The sequence below is a fragment of the Entelurus aequoreus genome, linkage group LG02 (assembly GCF_033978785.1).
Source record: "Entelurus aequoreus isolate RoL-2023_Sb linkage group LG02, RoL_Eaeq_v1.1, whole genome shotgun sequence".
NCBI classification, from domain to species: domain Eukaryota; kingdom Metazoa; phylum Chordata; class Actinopteri; order Syngnathiformes; family Syngnathidae; genus Entelurus; species Entelurus aequoreus.
In genome coordinates this window covers 66492435-66508426 of record NC_084732.1, presented here as the reverse complement: position 1 = coordinate 66508426, position 15992 = coordinate 66492435, and the positions used below count along the sequence as shown (strand labels likewise).

At 39.8% G+C, this 15992-nt stretch overlaps 1 protein-coding gene across 1 annotated transcript in view; it reads left to right on the top strand.

Annotated features, from left to right (window-relative positions):
• The window catches only part of mybpc3 (myosin binding protein C3), a 74881-nt gene that overhangs the window by 23046 nt on the left and 35843 nt on the right, over positions 1–15992 (top strand). Inside the window, exons 7-11 of the mRNA XM_062030867.1 lie at positions 5153–5201; positions 11976–12038; positions 12564–12587; positions 14933–15096; positions 15168–15300. Coding sequence (XP_061886851.1) covers positions 5153–5201; positions 11976–12038; positions 12564–12587; positions 14933–15096; positions 15168–15300 — 433 coding nt within the window. The remainder of the gene's footprint in view (positions 1–5152; positions 5202–11975; positions 12039–12563; positions 12588–14932; positions 15097–15167; positions 15301–15992) is intronic.

Sequence of the window (15992 nt, the reverse complement as noted above, 5' to 3'; positions counted from 1 at the left end):
GATGCACAAACCTACCAATACCTACAGTCTTCCAAAATCAATGCATTTTTGCAATAACTGGGTTGCTATTCTTCAAAATCTTTAAAACGAAGAGTTGTAAAATGTTCATATTCCAGGTATTCCTCATAAAACACGTTTGTGACATGAGGCCAATTGCATTTTTTTTCTACTAATTTTAAGAAATTTCATTTTTTGTATCACGACCCACTCTTCCACAAGAGGGGTCAAAAATGACTACAAGCAGTTCCTATGGAATTTTCTATGAACCTTTAATTCTTAGCAACTCTGAATATCCCACTTATACATCTGATGTCATCTTTTACATCTGATGCGACTTTGAATCTCAATTAGAGATGTCCGATAATGGCTTTTTTGCCGATATCCGATATTCCGATATTGTCCAACTCTTAATTACAGATCCCGATATCAACCGATACCGATATATACAGTTGTGGGATTAATACATTATTATGCTTAATTTTGTTGTGATGCTGGATGCATTAAACAATGTAACATGGTTTTCCAAAATAAGAGAACAACTTCAACTCAAGTTATGGAAAAAAGTTCCAACATGGCACTGCCATATTTATTATTGAAGTCACAAAGTGAATATTTTTTTTAAACATGCCTCAAAACAGCAGCTTGGAATTTGAGACATGCTCTCACTGAGATAATCCTGATACCCACTACAACTATGGGAAATACTATACTTTGATTTTCACAAAGTGCATTATTTTTTATTTTTTTTCAACATGCCTCAAAACAACAGCTACAAAAACAATGAAGGCACACAGCTTCAGTCCAGAGTATACTAGAGTAATAAAGTAAACAATAACATAGTCCTCCTTTAGTAGACTGCCTGGCATACTGTATAACAGGAAATTATAAACTGGGCTCAATATGCCCTGCTTTAACGTATTTGTATGAGTAACAAAAATGTGCTGCAAGTTAGTGGTGAGTGCTTGAAGTGGCCTACCAGTCAGCCAGAGCTTCTGAAATGCTGCGTTGAGACAGGGCTGCTTTCGGTGTTTGCTTTTCATCCATCTTTCGCTTGTATTCATCGTGTATCTCCTTATGATTCTTGAAGAGGTTGGGAGATCAAATTGCTCGTATTAAAGTTAGACGTCTTGGTTCCTCCTCGCATAACCAACTTTTTGCAGTCATTGCAAATTGCCAGTTTTTTTTCCGTCAGACACACTTTAAAATAATCCCAAACCATAGACATGATGTCGTTTGTCAGTCACCGAAAGAGCTGGCTTGTTAGCCACGGCTACAGCACCGGCAACAACACACTCTTGTTGTTGTTATGCTACGCTCGCGGCGGTTTGATGAGGTCATCAAGCGTCGCCAGTAAACCTCTCATGCTGCAGTCGTCAACTCCTGTGTTGTGTGTGGGGAAAGGGGAGAGGGGAGAGGGGAGAGACTGCTGACTGGAAGACGCAACTGCTCTGTACTGCTCCCTACGTCCGTGTTTTACCGGATATGTACCGCTCCGTACAGCAGCGTTTTAAAAAGTAATTCATTTTACTTTTTGAAACCGATACCGATAATTTCCGATATTACATTTTAAAGCATTTATCGGCCGATATTATCGGACATCTCTAATCTCAAAACTGTCCCACTTACACATCTGATGTCAGCAGTATCAACACCCAGAAAGGGGAAATACCTGGTCCACTATAGACTGTAGGGCAACAGAAAGCTAATGGAGTAATTCCAAATACTGTAAAATCGGGACCTTTTAACATTTTTATGACTGACTCCACAGATGTAAAAAACATGGCAGGTGCATTAAACAGGTTGGTTATGTTTAACTTATAAGTTTCGTGTTGTATCATTCAATATTTGTGTAAGTCAAATTTGTAGTAAATTCGGAACGTTAGAAGCTAACATGGTACATTAATTTTGTCTGCTTCTTATCTTTGACAACATGGCCACCAAACACAACTAAACACATGACTCTCCTGCCAACATGGCCACCAAACACAAGTCACCTGACTCTCCTACCAACACGGCTCTCAAACACAACTAGTCACATGACTCTCCTGCCAACATGGCCACCAAACACAACTAAAAACATAACTCTCCTGCCAACATGGCCACCAAACACAACTAGTCACCTGACTCTCCTGCCAACATGGCCACCAAACACAACTAGTCACATGACTCTCCTGCCAACATGGCCACCAAACACAACTAGTCACCTGACTCTCCTGCCAACATGGCCACCAAACACAACTAAAAACATAACTCTCCTGCCAACATGGCCACCAAACACAACTAGTCACCTGACTCTCCTGCCAACATGGCCACCAAACACAACTAGTCACATGACTCTCCTGCCAACATGGCCACCAAACACAACTAGTCACCTGACTCTCCTGCCAACATGGCCACCAAACACAACTAAACACATGACTCTCCTGCCAACATGGCCACCAAACACAACTAGTCACATGACTCTCCTGCCAACATGGCCACCAAACACAACTAAACACATGACACTCCTGCCAACATGGCCACCAAACACAACTAGTCACCTGACTCTCCTGCCAACATGGCTACAAGGCTACAAAACACAACTAAACACATGATTCTCCTGCCAACATGGCCACCTATTACATCTAGTCACGTGACTCCCCTTGCCAACATGGCCACTAAACACAACTAGTCACATGACTCTTGTGCCAACATGGCTACAAAAGACAACAAGTCACATGACTCTCCTGCCAACATGGCAACAAAACACAACTAGTCACATGACTCTCCTGCCAACATGGCTACAAAAGACAACTAGTCACATGACTCCCCTTGCCAACATGGCCACTAAACACAACTAGTCACATGACTCTTGTGCCAACAAGGCTACAAAAGACAACTAGTCACATGACTCTCCTGCCAACATGGCTACAAAAGACAACTAGTCACATGACTCTCCTGCCAACATGGCTACAAAAGACAACTAGTCACAGGACTCTCCTGCCAACATGGCTACAAAAGACAACTAGTCACATGACTCTCCTGCCAACATGGCTACAAAAGACAACTAGTCACAGGACTCTCCTGCCAACATGGCTACAAAAGACAACTAGTCACATGACTCTCCTGCCAACATGGCTACAAAAGACAACTAGTCACATGACTCTCCTGCCAACATGGCTACAAAAGACAACTAGTCACATGACTCTCCTGCCAACATGGCTACAAAAGACAACTAGTCACATGACTCTCCTGCCAACATGGCTACAAAAGACAACTAGTCACATGACTCTCCTGCCAACATGGCTACAAAACACAACTAGTCACGTGGCTCCCCTTGCCAACATGGCCACCAAACACAACTAGTCCTGTTTCTCTCCTGCCAGTTTAATTTCCAGTTGCATCAGATGTGAGAGATGACATCAGATGTATAAGTGGGACAGTCAGAGTTACTAAGAATTAAAGGTTCATTGAAGATTTAATAGGAACGGCTTGGGGTCATTTTTGACCTCACTGGAGAAAGAGCAGGGTAGTTATACAAAAACTGCAATATCTTAAAAATTATGAAAAGATAAATAAAAATGCAAATAGCCTATTTAAAAGATTGTGAAGAACAACAATTTGTGGGGTCAAAATGCATCTAAGGGTTAAAGATAAATGTTAAATCTAAATGATAAATCTAACTGTTGAATATAAATATAAATTTTGTTGTAGAAAAATGTATATTTTGTTGTTTATGTGTCCTTCATCATTTCGCTGTACTGTTACTTCATGGTTGTGTCACATTCATTTGCTGGGAACAACGCAGTCACGGTCCTGTTCAGTTGTATCTAGCAACCAATTGACACAGATGCTTTTTTAGATCTGGTCTTAACAGTTTGTCGTCAGTGGCCTTGTTGACTAGGTGGTAAAAACAAGAGTATGTTGAGTTTGAAGTCATCAATAATGATTGGTTCAAGTGTGGTGGTTGCCCATATATCCTCCCCGTTCATATGTTACATGTTCATCTTCTTCCCTGTTCCACAGCACAGCAGTTAGAGATGTGGGCGTGTCTTTTTTTTTTTTTTTCCAGATTTGACATTTAGATTTGACATTTTATGTTTAACATATGTCTTGTGATTTAACATGTATATTTAATATGTGCAGCATATTTAGATTTAACATTTGAGTTTAGATTTAAAGTTTAACATTTAGATTGAACATTTATATTTAGATTTAACATGACCAGCACCCCCTGATGCCTTATTTAAAACCCACAGTCACAAATCTTGGAAAAATTAAATCAGTTTTATCTTTTAACGACTTTGAGCGGGTAATCCATGCTTTTATTTCATCACGTTTGGACTACTGCAACTCCCTCTACGTTGGAATGAACCAGGCCTCAATCGCTCGATTGCAGTTGGTCCAAAATGCTGCTGCTCGCCTTTTAACTGGCTCTAAAAAACATGAACACAATACCCCCATTTTAGCAGCCTTTCACTGGCTCCCAGTTCATTTTTTAATTAATTTGAAAATATTGTTGTTTGTTTTTAAATCTCTTAACGGATTAGCGCCACAGTATGTCAGACCTTTTAAAAATGTACACCCCCACAAGATCTCTGAGGTCAGCTGATCAGTTTCTTCTTGTTGTCCCAAAAACCCGTTTAAAATCCAGAGGTGATCGTGCATTTTCTGCTGTGGCTCCAAAACTTTGGAACAATATCACTCTTGCTATTCGGACAGCTCCCTCTTTAATGAGTTTTAAATCACGTCTTAAGACATATTTTTACTCTTTGGCTTTTAAACCAGCGTGAGAGTTGTGTGATTTTAGTCTATTTTATTTTCTCTGATGTATTTTATGTATTTACTCGTTTATAGTTAAGTGTTTTATAAAACTGACTTTTCTAGTATGTTTGTCTTAACTTCTGTGCAGCACTTTGTGAAACTTCTATTGTTTTTTTTTTAAATGTGCTATATAAATAAAGTGGATTGAATTGGAACATTTAGATTTAACATTTTAATTTAGATTAAACATTTTACATTTAGATTTGATATTTAAATTAAGATTTAAAATGTATCATTTTTATGCAAGATATAGATTTAGATATACCATTTTAAAATTAACATTTATATATAACATTTAGATTTAACATTTTCCTGAATGTTTTGTGTCTGAAATAACTTTCCATTCCAGAGGTTTGTGCCACTGAAGGCTTTGACATCAGAGCAGCTTTCAGACGCACGTAAGTTACCTTACTGATAACATTGTAAGTTATTTTATGATAAATCATTCATCTTTCTTTGCAGGTTATATATTGATGATTGTAAGAATTAATACATTTCGAAAAACAGTTATATTGCACTGATGGACTTCTGATTCGTATATTTCTTAAAGTTCACTCAAGCTAAGCAAATCGTACTGCACAACCAAAAATTCCTGTTGGTAGGGAACTGAGCCATATTAAAAAAAAAGGTAGAGCACATGTAGATAGAATGTTCTTTTTTTTAAAGCAGTCGAGTTTCAATTGGCTGTTTTTTCCTTACTTTAGCAACCTGTCAGAACTAAGAATGGAATTTTGCCTCAGGCAAAACTTTGGTACACTCTATGATTTCACTGTCCCACTCTTGGAAAAGGCCTGCTCTACAGTACAGCATGTCCAAAAAGTATTTTTGTAATTTAACAAATATTTTACAAAAGCAAATGGATAGACAGAGCTATGGGAGTTAATTCAAAATGAGGAGTTTTGTCTTATCTAATATACCTCTATAAGAGCAGAAATATCCATACTGTAGTCCATTTCTTTCCATAATTACTCTTGCATAGCCTCATCAATGGAGAAAATATTATGTTTTGCTTCAGATCGTTAATGCTCCATATCTTTGTTTGATACAGAATATATTTAACATATGTCCATAAAAAAAAAGCCCACAAAAGTAATATCTGGTTAATTAGGACATCCCTTCCAATCCACCAGTCAAGGACATGTTTGATTTAGGAACCCACTCAGATGCAGTCTTGCAATTCGATTAATAGCTTTAAAAAAATGTTTACCATACATTCGGGACTATAGAAAGCATCGTAATTCAAGCCGCAACCAATACATTCTAAAATAAATAAATATTGTTACATATATTAGACACACAGGATTATATGCTGCAGATATATGTCGGGTATGTTGTGAAATGAGATATTTACACAGAAAGATGCAAGAGCCCCCCCTGATGGCGGTTAGCGAAGAAAACTCCGTAGATTAGTCGCATGGTTGTATAAGCCGCAGGGTTCAAAGCGTAGGAAAAAAGTAGCGTCTTGTCTGGAAATGCGGTAATCATATAATTCTTATAAAATTTAGAGACTTCGTGGACAATCTGTCCATCATTGCCAATCAACTGTGTGAAAGCTTGGACCACGAACAACTGAAAAAAAGTGCCTGTTTGGTATAAAAACATCACTACATGTGGAATAACCATGGACATGCTAACCTGTTAGGAGCGACGCTGATAAGAAGAGAAGTGGACCCTCAGCAAGGTAGTAAATGTGTATATTGCATCCAAGGAAGCACAAAATAAGAGAAATAAAGACCGGGATTGGAGATCCTGGATTGGTTCCTGAGTAGCCACGTTTTTCTCTGTTTTCAAATAAATCAGAACAAGCATAATGATAGTGCTGTCTCACATCTGTGTTTGACGGAACCCAGAATGAAGCGATGAGAAAGCTGAACCCAAAGCTACAGTGAAATTGAAAACTCTTTAACGACATCATACGATCTAACTAAGGGTGTAATCGTACGCTATCATCACCATGCGCTATCATCATCGTACGCTATCATCACCGTTCGGTATGTAGCTGAATTTTATTGTCACACACGTCTTGCTCTTCACTTTAAAGGGCTCCTTTAATGCTGACAACATTGGCAGTTCATCATAGTTCTGGTTTTAAAAAAATGTCTACAGGTAAAAGTCTGCCCAAAATAGACACAGTAGTGATTTTAGGCGTGTTTTGTAACAGGTTTCAGCACATTTTGGAAAGCCCACTTTGAACTCCAAAATGTGGGCGAACGCTGCATCAGCCTGCTGACGTTACCTACAGAAGACTGGAGGCAATTCTATGTTTCGTAGTGTGTGTTTTGATAGCGTCTTCATCCCCAATCACGATATTTCCGTGCAGAATTTAAAGGAGTTGATGCGTTGTTGCAGGTTGTAGGAATACAACTGAAGAATGGGTCATCCTGCATACATTTTCAAATATGAGAAAGCAGTGGCGGGCCGTGCATTTCCCACCTTGGCCAGTGATGTCTTACTTAGTCCAACTTCAGTAAATACCTCACAAAATGTAATCATTTATGTCGCCACATGATCACGGCTTGAAAAATACTATACAGAAACACACTTGCGCACTACTGTGCATTGAATCACCTCAATTTGTCACTCGTGTACAAAACGGGCTATTTTTTGGCACATTTAAAAATCAATAAACCCGCATCGGACGTGGTACTGTCAAAACAAAAATAATTGTCACAAACATTTTTAATGTGGAAAAATTCATTTTAACTCACAATTTGTAACGACCATTTGATGCCGTATAAGCCATTGGTACCGCTCGTAGTTGGTTGATTCGAGTAGAGGTGGCGGGCAAACCATTTCACCGCCAGGACAGCTTAACTAGTTTCTGGGGTCGGTCGACCTTGTTTCACAAGATCTAGTTTCTCTTTAAATATCCTTCTTGAAAATGACCTTGCAAATATATATCTGCCACCTAATCAACATTTTGCGCTGCTTCTTTGTTGGTTAAAAAAAGTGAGTATCGCTATTTTCTCCGCTGGCCGGGTATGACTCCGGTGCCACTTTCTGCTTTCGTAAATCACAACTTGTGATTGGATACTTGGGAGTGACAAGTGCGTATCCGATCCCAGTCACGTTCAACGTAAGGCTACTGCAGTCAAAAACTCGTGATCTGATCGGTTATCGCAACAGTCTGTTCACTGAATGTCCTCCGTTCGTTAAACTGCACAGCCGCCATTAATGTCGGTTCAGAAGGCCTGCGGCAGAATTCACACAGCGCTGGCAACCAGCTAGCTGAATTTTGATTGGATAAAAGCTCTAACTTAAAAACAGCAACACTAGAGCCTAATATGATATGAACAGAATATGATGAATAACATTTAAATAAAATGAACTTTTATCAATTTATGATCATGATTTATGTTAGAATCGGAGCAGCTGGGGCAGTATTGCAGTCTCTCTGCCGCACTGTTGTGACGAAACGAGAGCTGAGCCAGAAGGCAAAGCTCTCGGTCTACCGAGCTATCTACATTCCTACTCTCACCTATGGTCATGAAGTGTGGGTCATGACCGAAAGAATAAGATCGCGGATACAAGCGGCCGAAATGAGTTTCCTCAGAAGGGTGGCTGGCATCTCCCTTAGAGATAGGGTGAGAAGTTCAGTCACCCGAAAGAGACTCGGAGTAGAGCCGCTGCTCCTTCGCTTGGAAAGGAGCCAGTTTAGGTGGTTCGAGCATCTCGTGCAGATGCCTCACGAGCGTCTCCCTAGGGAGGTCCTCGTTGCACGTCCCACTGGGAGGAGACCCCGCGGCAGGCCAAGGACCAGATGGGGGGATTACATCTCCTCTCAGGCCTGGGAACGCTTCGGGATTCCCCAGGAGGAAGTCGCTAATGTTGCTCTGGAGAGGGAAGTCTGGGGGTCTTTGCTGGAGCTGTTGTCCCCGCGACCCGATTCCGGATAAGCGGTTGAAGATGGATGGATGGATGGATGGATTTATGTTAGGCCAGCAGAGAAGACCTTGCTGGCCCTGATGGTCCACCACTGTGAGAAAGGTATGTACCTCTCCAGTCAAAATGACAAAATGGGACAAACCAAACAAATGGGGTGTATTTTGCGGCGATCATTTTAAGGATTATGACTTTGGTTGGAATTTGAATAGGGAGCAATTTTAAAAAATCAAGCCAATTGCGATCCCGTAAATCAGGAGCACTTTCGAGGGGAGAAAAACTGAGTTAGAACCTACGGAAAAACGTACAAAGAGGAGCAGACCCCGGCGCTCAAAAACGAGAGAAAAACAAGTTAAGCAGCCAGTTTTCTATTATGCGTCCTCTTCTCCTGATGTTTTCCTCAAGATGCTTGAGGAAATGTTCAAAGAGCATGAGGAAACACAGGCTATGTTGTCTATGGAATAGGCGATGAAGGAGCAGGGAAGTCCGTAAATTACAATTATTTTGTGCTTGTTTTTTTGCTTGTTTTGTTAACCATATCAGTGTTGAAGTAATCCTGGACCAGGGCGACAAAAACATGCAATTAAAAGATCAGAATAATAGTTTACATGTCTCTACCACACTGTATATGCGAGGAAATAGGCTCCAGTTCATTTTTAAGAGAAAAAATACATAAAAAGAATGTTGGTCATCTGTACGTTATGGGTCCTTCACTGGTACTAAAATGACCAAAGACTACTGATACGAGTACATGTACCCTTACACCCCTAGTCATAACGCACACAGTGCCTCATATGTCTAGTAGGAGGTCATCGGTGCTTTCTGGTCTGCTTCTGGGACTCCGTCAAAACAGCCGTGACAGCTGCACCCACACTGATCCAACAGAGTGAGCTTTGACTGATGCTGGATGTGCTCAGACACTTTTTCAGTAGTCAAGCTCCTCCACCGGGTTACCACACAGAGGAAGCACAGTTACGTACGAGTGTTGTCACCTCACCGCACAAACCACATAATCACCTTCCAGTTGTTGTGAGATCACAGGCAGGAGACATGCACACATCTTGTTGTTTCATGCTCCTGATTCAAGTGGATGAGAATGAGTGTTGGTACTTGGATGCATTCGGCTGCTTCTCATGGCACACACAAACATTTTGGGGGAAATGTTTGCATTTTTCCTCAACATGAGGACATCAACACAAGTCTTGTGTTGGTACATTCACTAACGCATTGGTGTTGATTGACTTGGTTTAGCACAGCGAGACATTGATTGGATAGCCTCATCTGACAAAAATATCAGAAACAACAGCATCACAACAGAATATGAACAAAAACAGTGTCTGGTCCTACTATTGGTAGACCAATATTCAAGTCAACAAGGCTGCTGCCTAAAAAAACATAACTGTGGGGAAAATAAGTATTTGATCCCCTGCGGATTTTATAAGTTTAGCCCCTATATAAACAGTCCACAATGTCTATGGTAGATATAACAGAGAGACATAGGGCTTGATCTACTAAAGATTTGCCTGTATTAAAAAAATGTGCAAAGCTGATCTACTAAGCTCGTGCGCAGAGGATTGTGCCCTCTAAATAAGTAATATAGTGAGCCAATCTATTTAGTGACTCTGTTTTCATGAATTTGCAAACTGTATGCTGATTACTAGAACGGCAACATTAATGGGAGGAGGAGATGCAAATATACTCACTTATTGTAGCACTCGCAACGTGATTTATCAAGACTAAAAATGCTGTGCGGCCGCTATTTTGCGTCTAGATTTAGCACAATGGAAATGTTTGCACAAACTGGCATAGTTGCGCACAAACTACTATGAGGAAAAAGACGATTGTGCTGTGTCCGTGTCATATATTTGGACTGTCAAAAATAAGAAATATTAGACATATTGTCCATTCAGCAATATCATTTTATAATTTTATAGGTGCAGGATGACTTAATGGGCTGATAAAAATAAATTAAATTGATTGTGGCGAAGTTGGTAGAGTGGCCGTGCCAGCAATCGGAAGGTTGCTGGTTACCGAGGTTCAATCCCCACCTTCTACCATCCTAGCCACGTCTGTTGTGTCCTTGGGCAAGACACTTCACCCTTGCTCCTGATGGCTGCTGGTTAGCGCCTTGCATGGCAGCTCCCCCCATCAGTGTGTGAATGGGTGAATGTGGAAATACTGTCAAAGCGCTTTGAGTACCTTGAAGGTAGAAAAGCGCTATACAAGTATAACTCATTTATTTATTTGTTTTGGTGTTTTTTTTTAATTTTAGGGCGTTATTTTTTTCATATACAAAATATATTATTATAGTATATCTCCTATATGAAAAAATATATTGATATATGCATTTTTCTGCGGCTGGAATGATCCAGACGCACCATCACAACACTGCACCTCCTCCCAGAGTGCATCTTCTGTGTGCTAAAAGTATAGCCTAGATAAGGAATTACATACTATATGTGTGTGCTGCATGTCAACAACATGACGAAACGACACAGGTTGATGTCATAAATTTGGAAAAAATTAAATGTTTTCCATGGTTGACAGCTGGTATACATGCAAAAACCGCATTTAAATATTTTGCTCTTGTTATCAATTGGACATGCAGTCTTAGTAGATCATCCGTAACACGCCCACAAAATTCAATACATTAAATTTTATAGTCTGCACATGCTATTTAATGACTTAGTAGATCAGGTCCATAATGTAGAAAAACATATCTTAAAAAGTTACAAATACATTTGTATTTGGTGGATGTAAATATGTTTTTGATTCCCTGCAAAGCAGCAAAACATGGGCAAGACAAAAGAGTCGAGACCTGCTCAAAACTGGAATAGGCAACGAGACCATCAGCAAGAAGCTCAAATACATATTTCCCTACTGTACACACACACACACACACACACACACACACACACACACACACACATACACACATATATATATATATATATATATATATATATATATATATATATATATATATATATATATATATATATATATATATATATATATATATATATATATATATATATATATTTAATCATTTTATTTAACGATATATTCAATTTGATGAATAAGGGTTATTTATAGAGACAACATTGACTTTCATGCAGCTCAATTCCTGTCTCTATGCTAAGATAACTCAATCGGCACCAACGTTCATACATATGCCCGATAAATGAAACATTTTGTGTATACCGTAAACATATTGGAATTATGTCCAGATTATCTGTCTAACACTAATGAATGTTTAATTACATTCACTGTGGCTGACATTTCTGCAGTAGCATCGATGGCAAAGAAGACTCCGGAGAACTGGACTTCAGCACGTTGTTAAGGAAGAGGTAGTCAAGAAACAAAAGTTAATTTCACCATTTCATTTTGAAATTGATAATAATAATTCTCTGTGTTTCTTTTACATCCACAGAGAGTAAGCAACCTCTTCAACTCACACTAACCACTATGGACTCCCCCAAACTAATGTGGTTGAAACACAGGCATGAATAACGTGAACTGACTACAAAACCTTGACGAAGGAGCATCACTCACCTCTTTTTCACATCACTGTTGAAAAGGTTGTGCCCAAACATGCTGCATATATAACATACACTCATAATTACAGAGAATTATGGATGTTCCGATAGCCGTACTTATTTACAATGACCAGAACAAACTACACATAGAAAGTCGGAATGCAATAACCACCGCTACTAATCATCCTCTAATTGGATTTGATTTGATTTCATGATTTATTTTCAGATCAAATCTCTAATAATAAATGCAGTTGAAATTGCTTTAAGTTGCTTTTGACATGCTGTTTTTTAACCTCTGTTTTGCTTATTTGCTGCTTGGTTCTACCTTTGAATGAGCAGCAGTTTCATAAAACCCTCAAATCGGTAAGGAACTGCTGACTGCATTTATATCATGTTTGCATATGTATTTTATTATTTGATACAGTTCAATAACTTATACCCTGACCAGATTCTGAGTTGAAGAAATATTCAAGAAACAGAAAATCCACTGTAACTTTTTTCAGTCACACACTGTCAGGTTCAAATACTGATTACATCTAATAATCAGACAGGAAGCAAGGAATCATGCAGAGACAGAGTTCAATTTAGTTCATGAGGAGACACGTGTCTTGGGCTGTATTCTAGTTACAGATCCAAACTACGTTCTAAAAGTCAAGCCCGCGCGCCTCCTCTATTTATTAGGAAGGTCCCTATTACATCACTGAAGCTGTCGCTGAGGGAAGGGGGTAATCTCGACAACTCCGGTTAGACACAACATATGATTATAGAATAAATGAAAATTAGTTGACGCAGGTCATATCGCCTTGTCTCTACTCTGTCTGCGTCACGGCGGTGTTCGGCCTTGGCCGTCAGCAGGCCGAGTCTGGACACAACACTGATAAAGACAACTGGCAATCTTTTGGATTGCCAGCTTGCACAGATACAAAAATACCACTTCAGCACAATTAACATACATTTATATCAACGGCCCTTAAGCATAAAGTTATGATGATAATATATACATAATTATTCTAACACACACTTTACTATAGATCAGTATCTCACACACGTAAGTAAACTTCTCACGTATCAGAATTTTTAATTATTATTTTATCTTCCTGAGACCCTGTGTTTTGGCGAGACATGCTCCCCTTTGGAACTAGTGCCTATGAATCCAAGCACTCTGGAAATGTAATTGCGCATAAAAGGACTATTTTGCGTGATAACAATCGTTACAGTAGATAGCGCTATATTTTTGTGTTTTGTCAATTAATATACACACTATAAAAACAATAAAAATCTGCACAATTTGCAGTAAATTACCAGCGGCTGTGGTTGCCAGGAATTCACCGTAAAAAAATAAAGTCACGATATATGGGACATTATGGTATGTTGGTGTTGAATCCGTAAATGTTAAAGTTGACAACTGTTTTTTGCTTATGGTAAATTACAATCGAAAATGATGATATTATGTTAACCTATTTACAAAAAAACCCTAAATAATTTACGGTAAAATACTTGCAGCTGTGGTTGCCAGGAATTCACCGTAAAACAAATTAGGGCCAATTTTACTGTTGCCAATCAACCTATCCCCAGGTGCGTGTCTTTGAGGGTGAGAGGAAGCTGGAGTACCCGTAGAGAACCCACGCAGTCACGGGGAGAACATGCAAACTCGTCCAGCTCTGCAAACGCCTTCTTTGATTTCAGATCAACATTTGCAATAAAGCTGAGTTGTAGTTGTAACAGGACGATTAGTTCCAGGAGCAATAACACATCCCTTCCCTTTTTAATTCCCATCGTTCGCTGACGACAAATGAAGCTGACAAACCAAACAGTCAATGAGAGATGTGGTTGTGGTTGCTCAAACAGTTGACAAAGTGCTACAGTATGAAAACAGGAATGTGCAAAGTGCGGCCCGAGGGCTACGGGGGACGATGTGGCTCGGTTGGTGCCAGGAACTCGAGGGTTCCTGGTTCGATCTACAGCTTCTGCTACCCTAGTCATGTCTGTTGTGTCCTTGAGCAAGACTCTTCTCCCTTGCTCCTGATGGATCGTGGTTAGGGCCTTGCATGGCATCTCCCGCCATCAGTGTGTGAATGAGTGAATGTGGAAATAGAGTCAAAGCGCTTTGAGTACCTTGAAGGTAAAAAAGCGCTATACAAGTATAACCCATTTACCATTTATTTGAAGCCTATAGCTACATTTTTGTGGGCACACGGCACATTGAATAAAAGACTAATAACTAATAATAACACAAAGCGTGGTCTTCAAATGTAGGAGATAATCAGGTCTGACATATGTATTTGATCCTGGCAGTGAGCTAAAGAGAGTAAAACTGCAATACCCTAATAAAGACCTGCTCAGTGACCTTGTGGTTAGAGTGTCCGCCCATAGACTGGAAGGTTGTGAGTTCAAACCCCGGCCGAGTCATACCAAAGACTATAAAAATGGGACCCATTGCCACCCTGCTTGGCACTCAGCATCAAGGGTTGGAATTGGGGGTTAAATCACCAAATGATTCCCAAGCGTGGCCACGGCTGCTGCTCACTGCTCTCCTCACCTCCCAGGGGGTGAACATAGGGATGGGTCAAATGCAGAGGATAATTTCACCACACCTAGTGTGTGTGACTATTGTTGGGACTTTAACTTTAACTTTAAAGATGCAAGATAATGAACAGTAATGCAAATGTGCATTAAAATGTGCTTCTTCCACTCTTTCTATATTTCAGAGCCGTGCAGGTCAACTCTGAATCTGAGTCGGACATTTGGGATCTTCTCAGCCACGCCCCAGCATCGGAATATGAGAAGATTGCTTTTCAGCACGGCATTACAGACCTGAGGGGCATGCTGAAAAGACTGAAGAAGATGAAGACAGGGGAGAAGAAGAGTGCAGGTCGGTGCAGTTTGTTGTAAACGCCGCTTCATATGGCTGCAACTTACCAAATTTGATGTCCTTGAATCCAGCTTTCCTCAAGAAGCTGGATCCTGCCTACCAGGTGACCAAAGGACATAAAAAGAAATTAGCTGTTGAGGTGGCGAATCCTGACGTTGATGTTAAATGGCTGAAGAATGGACAAGAAATCCAACCAACTGGAAGGTTTGAATGCATAATCGTCAATGGACAATATACAGTGCATCCGGAAAGTATTCACAGCGTTTCACTTTTTTGTTGTTACAGCCTTATTCCAAAATTAAATAAATATTTTTTTTCCTCAAAATTCTACACACAATAACCCCAAAAATGACAATGTGACAAGGTTGTTTTTTTTAATTTTGTAAAGGTATTAAAAATAAAACAAATACAAATTACATCATCACCTCCATAAAGGAAATGTCACCGTTAGAGGAACTCCTCCCTAGACTGTAAACATAGTCTCTGCCAAGTCAGGCCTTGTGTAATGGTCATATCTCCATCTTGTTTTTGGTCATCCTCTTGGTCTTCTCTGTTCACGAAGAGTCCATTTAGTCATTCTGATGGTCTACCGATTATTTTGTTGTCAGGCCACATCTACTGCCTTTGTGTTTCGATGTCTGGATGGCAAAACTTATATCAGTAAAAAAATCACATGTACATAAAAGTATTCTCAGCATTTGTTCAATACTTTGTTGATGCCCCTTTGGCAGTAACTACAGCCCAACGTACCCTCTAAGGTGCGCGCCTGTGCAATTGCGCACTGCTCAAACGTCCTCTGCGTATGGCAAATCTATGCCACGCACAATCAAATTCAAAAATAAGCGCATAACAATTTTTGACACGCGAACACGACAGAGAAAACAGTTTTCGTCATC